The sequence below is a fragment of the Quercus suber genome, unplaced genomic scaffold (genome assembly GCF_002906115.3).
Source record: "Quercus suber isolate HL8 unplaced genomic scaffold, Cork oak 2.0 scaffold_217, whole genome shotgun sequence".
NCBI classification, from domain to species: Eukaryota; Viridiplantae; Streptophyta; class Magnoliopsida; order Fagales; family Fagaceae; genus Quercus; species Quercus suber.
The window spans coordinates 140,920-146,356 of NW_027069675.1; the positions used below are offsets into that span (position 1 = coordinate 140,920).

General features: G+C 41.7%; 1 protein-coding gene across 1 annotated transcript; it reads right to left on the reverse strand.

Moving 5' to 3' along the window:
• Positions 1-411: 411 nt before the first annotated feature.
• On the reverse strand, positions 412-3,829 carry LOC136070191 (serine/threonine-protein phosphatase 7 long form homolog). The gene is made up of 5 exons (XM_065779765.1): positions 3,636-3,829; positions 2,766-3,541; positions 2,570-2,657; positions 1,978-2,372; positions 412-1,885 (listed from the first exon to the last, which is right to left on the reverse strand). The coding sequence occupies exons 1-4, from the start codon at positions 3,741-3,743 to the stop codon at positions 2,172-2,174; spliced, it is 1,173 nt and encodes a 390-aa protein (XP_065635837.1). The 5' UTR covers positions 3,744-3,829; the 3' UTR covers positions 412-1,885; positions 1,978-2,171.
• Between the last annotated feature and the right edge of the window lie 1,608 nt (positions 3,830-5,437).

A 5,437-nucleotide genomic window follows, 5' to 3' on the forward strand; every position in this document is an offset into this window, starting at 1 on the left:
TTGCCTAGCTGTTTCCATCTTAAAATATATATATATTTATTATTATTTTAATTATTTATTTAAAAAAAAAAAACATCTTTACATTTGTGTCATAAACTTGCATATAATATGAATTCATTTCTCAACAAAGAAATTGGCTTAATAAAATAAAGTCGAAATGGTTGACATTTTTTTATTTTAGATGTGTATAAAATATATATATGGTTAAGTGCACATTATGATCGAGATTCAATTATTTATATGTCTATACACATAGTCAAGGAGGTTGATTTTGAATAAAAATTGTTTTTATCATATGCCAAATTTATGTAACTATTTATAGTTTATGACAACTTTTAATATTGTTAATAATAGGTCGGTGATGGATTTTCACTTTTTCTATGTGTACTACGATGGAGAGACGTATTATCATGAGTTAAATGGGTTGTCATACAAAGGCTCAAACCAAAAGTAAAAATGTGTTAAGGTGAAGCGTGGGATAGGCCTTATGAATTTGAAACGAAGAATATTGAAGGTGATGGGGTTAGACCAGTCTAGGCATAACATTTTCATCGTGTATCGAGCACCTCAACTGGTTGTAGGCACCCAGGTTGTCTACAAGTCACTACAGTTATCGGGTGGCGCCGAAGTGAAGATGATGTGGAAAGTTGTTGAACAAATGGTGGTGAAAGGATTTGCTGCTTCGGAGCTTTATGTCACTGTTGAGCCCACCATAGTAGAGGCTGGAGAGGGTTCACAACATACTGTTTTGGATGGAACTATAGATGAGCACATCAAGTCAATACCATTACAGTCTTATCAAGGGTGTGCAGAGAATACAGGAGATAGGTATGACAATAAACCATGGCAGACATTTCCTGGTGTGAACTCAACTGAAGAGGAGGCAGGGCCCCAGGAAATGCATAAAGGAGAGCATTTATCTCATGATGAGCTGCATGGGGGCACATTTGAAAATGAAGATGATTACAGAGTTGCTGATGATGCAACCCATATTGATGTGACTAGGGATGACTTCGAAGAGTTCCTAGATACCAGGGGTGAACATAAGGATGTTGATCATATTGAAGATATGGTTGTAGAAGATAATAGAGACACATGCCCCGGTCCCGATCCTACGCTGGAATGGTTCACCAAAAACACTTGGGATAATATATTTGATCCATCACCGGTTATGCAAGCGGAAGTATCAAGTTGGACACCTGGGGAGCAGCCACTGAAAGGGATGGTATTCGCGACTAAATTGGCAGTGCGAAATGCGTTGACCTGGTACATAGTGCGAGAGAATTTTAGCTTCAAAACTGAGCATTCAGACTCAGAGAGGCTTATGGTGAGTTGTGAGGATGATTCCTGTCCATGGTCAGTCCGTGCAATTTGTTGCAAGGGAGACAATGTCTGGAAAATCGCAAAATGCAAGGGCCCCCACACGTGCGACAAAATTCAGAATGCTCATGATGGTTGGATGATTGATTCAGCGTTTCTAGCATACGTACTTGAGGTCATGCACGGGTGTGTGGCGCCGACTAGATGAGGGACGCCGACTAGATGTGGGCACGGGTGTGTGACACTGACCAGATATGCGATGCCGACTAGATGTGGGCACGGGTGTGTGACGCTGACCAGATGTGGGACGCCGACTAGATATGGGCACGAGTGTGGGAGGCTGAGTAGATGTGGGACGCTGACTAGATTGACGGCCTCCACGCCCTTGACGTCCACTTGCTTGTCAACCACGCCCTACAGCCAGTTCACTTGTGTTGTCCGAATCGCGTGCATCGTCCAAGGTCAACTGACCAATCTCTTCAACAGATTGCAAGGCCTTAATACAGTCGGTGTAGATCTCAGACCCTGGTTCGCACTTCACCATAATCCTCAACTGTGATTCAACCTGTCACAAATATACAAGAGTAGTCTTAGTAGATTGATCTAAACTATACGAAGTAAGGTACATTTATAACAAAATAGTCTTTGTAAACTTACCAAAGTGTCCCAGTACGAGGTCTCTTTTGTAATATGGCGAACAGTACAAGGACGAAACCACACCATATACTCGTCATTGTAGTTCATCTCCCCATGAAAGGGCGGTGCATCGACAATTGTGGCGTGCGCAGCCCATTTAGCAATATGCGTGGCATGTTCTTGGGCCCAATTTTTTTGTTGCTTGCCCTGGAGAGTTATCTTGTGAAGGTCAACTGAAGTATCAACATCTGGGGTATGCCTTGCTTCATCCTAAACTGTCGGAGAACACGTTCAGGGTGATGGCCTTCAACCACCCAAAAATGTATGAGTGGCATGATAGACCTCCATATGTGTTGGCCTGCCGTACAATATGCGGGAAGGGAACCCAAATAATTTCTGTATGGCTCCCACACAATCTGCAATGATCCAACCGATGCAAACAACCATATTAACAATATAATTAGAAAAAATGTGTAACGAATATGAACAATACATGTAACTTTGCTCTGAAATAAAAAAAAAAAAATTAAAAAAAAATGTTTATTCATTCCAAAGCAAATTGTAAGTACAACAACTACATGCGAAAGCGGTTCCCACTTGTAAGGCACGATACCTGATTTCGCCGTAGCAAAGCAGGCGACACACGATAGGCGCGTAGGACGTGCATTCCATGTTCAGTTGTTATCTTAGCCCCTTTCCATCTAGCAAACAACAGAAACATAAAAGCCGTATTAGTTACTTACATAATTCCCATGCATAAAAACTTAATGCGGAAATGTAAAACAGTAACTATCTAAGATCTTACATACTTGATAGCAAGTGGACCTGCGGGCAATGCCTGGTGTGGATGCCTCATCACAGGACATATGTGTGGAAACCTCGCCCACGCCCACAACTGCACCAATAGCAATGCACCACCAATCTGCTTGGCTGTCTTCTTTGATGCATTATAGAGGTGTCTATATAGCCAACTTAGTGCTGCACTACCCCAACTATTCTTCTTTCCGTTGCTGATTGGATTGAAAAATTGCAGATACATAAGTGAGACCCATTCGCCAGACTTATCCATAAACAGTGTACCACCCAACATCTCCAATATGTAAAACCGAGCATACTGCTGCAAAAGTTGCTCGGTGGCGTCAGCTGGGAGAGGGTTACTAAACCGATCCTCAAGCCATTTGGCTTTTACCCTCAGCCTTTCTATCACTGCAACGTTCTTGCGACGATCACCAACGTCTCTTCCCGGCGGGATATGCCCTAGCATTTCCCAGCATAAGTGGGCCCAATCGTTCCTATCAGTATATCCCACCATCGGCAAGCCATCTACAAGTACCCCCATTATAACCTCCATGTCTTGTAGCGTGATGGTCATCTCACCGTGAGACAAGTGGAATGAGTGCGTCTCCGACCGCCATCTCTCCACCAACGCCGTGATTAATGCATGGTCAAGATCCATATGTGGGACCCGAAGCAGCCCATCTAATCCTGCATCTGTGATATAAGCTGCAATCCGTGGATCTAAAACTGCACCATCTTCAAGTAGACCTTTATCTCGGTGACGACAAGTTAGTACACCCGGCACTCCCTACAAACAAAGCAGCTTAGTATTACTTACGCTTCTTAAATTCCAAAACTCTTTCTACTACATATATTGACTACGATTTTGGACAAGTGCATACCTCGCCTTCCAAACGAGCATCCCAACGCAAACTTGAACGATGCATAGGCTGCCTCCTCAAGACAGTCTGTATAGAGGGTCCCGCTTGATGTGGGTCCATATCTGCCATTTGGTGACAACAACAATCAGGGAAAAATTCACTTCAAATATATATAAATATATATATGTATGTATGTATGTAAATGTTTGTGTGTGGATGTGCATGGTTAGGTTAGTAAGATATAATATATACACCTATGTTCTTAACCCACTTACTTACAATTCATATGCACACTATTTTAATTCTTTGTGAGAATTCAGAACATTGATAAAATGAATGTAATGACAAGTGTTTTGAATATGGACACATTGATGAATGTGTGTAAAGGACATGGGTAGAATCAATGACACTACCTCTCATCAAGACATTTAAGAAAGGTTTTAAAAATGAACATTTGATCTAAATTCGGACGCCAATCCAAAACAACGATATTGATCAATTAAGAAACTTAAATTCTTGATCAAGAACCCCAATCTGAATCCAACTCCAAAAGTCCATGCTTTTATGTATAAGTCACTCGTATTTTTAGACTAATAGGGCGTTTATGACTTAAGAGAAAAAATATAGAGAAAACAAAAAATTTTATTTGAAAAAAAAAGGTACAAAGTACAAAAGCTGAGAAGCATAACTGAACCTGCAACCTGAGATCAAGAAGATGTACAGGCAAGTACAAGGACACTCATCAAGCTACAAAGGTTTGTGATTGATATAGAATTCTAACAATATAGTGCCCCTTTTGCAAAAACATAGAAAACAAAAATGAAATTAAAAAGGAAAAAGTAAAAAACTTATTCATCCATGAGAAATGGGCTCTAACTTTTGACGAGGGTTACCGTTACGGGGCGATGACTACAAACGTCTCTGAGTGCTTCAATGGTGTTCTAAAGGGTGCTCGTAGCTTGCCCATTACGGCAATGGTGAAATACACATGGTTCAAACTTAATGCTTACTTTGATGATCGGCGCAATAAGAGCATAGCGCAGTTGAATTCAGGACAAAAATGGACTAAATATGCCTCGGATATCTTCATGAGAAATAAGGCGAAGGCAGAGCGTCACAGGGTGACGAGATTGAGTGCGCAACAACAATCATATCAGGTAGATACATCGCATAATCCAGGGTCTGCTGGACGTGGGGATCACACACATGGAGTTAATCTGCTGCAAAGAACTTGCACATGTCAGAAATGGAAAATGTACAAGATACCATGTTCACATGTCATTGCAGTTTGTATTAGGTATCGACATGATGCAGAGCAGTACATTGACCCATGCTATAGTGTGGACGCACTATTCCGGAGCTATGCTCCCGTTTTCCCAGTGTTGAAAGATAGATTATCATGGCCGGATCCTGAAGAAACTCGAAAAGTCCTCCCTAACCCCCGATTGATCCGAGAAAAAGGTCGCCCTGTCTCAACACGAATCAGGAATGAGATGGACGAGGGTGGGAGACGGCCAAGAACCACACCGTGGAAGGAGGGGGGGAGGAAGGTGCAATGCCGGTTGTGTGACCAAGAGGGGCATAACCGAAGAACATGCCCTAAGCGGAACGAGATACCGACGAGTGGTGGTCTCGCAGAGTAGGTACGCTAAGTTAGAACTGTGACATCCTTTTGTTTAGGTCTTTTGCTCTCTTTACGATCTTGTATTATTTTTTTATTATCATTAATTAGACTTACTCACCAGGTTTGCTGAAACAGGAGAAGCATTGGTGTCTTTTGTTGACAAAATGATTTTTGATGGATCACTCGGTGTGGGTAAGAT

Bases quoted from the DNA above. Each gene is read 5' to 3' on its own strand.
- LOC136070191 (XM_065779765.1), bottom strand. From the start codon at position 3,743: ATGGCAGATATGGACCCACATCAAGCGGGACCCTCTATACAGACTGTC. The intron at 3,542-3,635 runs GTATGCACTTGT...CTTTGTTTGTAG, and splicing joins ATGCTCGTTTGGAAGGCGAG to GGAGTGCCGGGTGTACTAAC. The intron at 2,373-2,569 runs GTATCGTGCCTT...GGATCATTGCAG, and splicing joins CTTTGCTACGGCGAAATCAG to ATTGTGTGGGAGCCATACAG.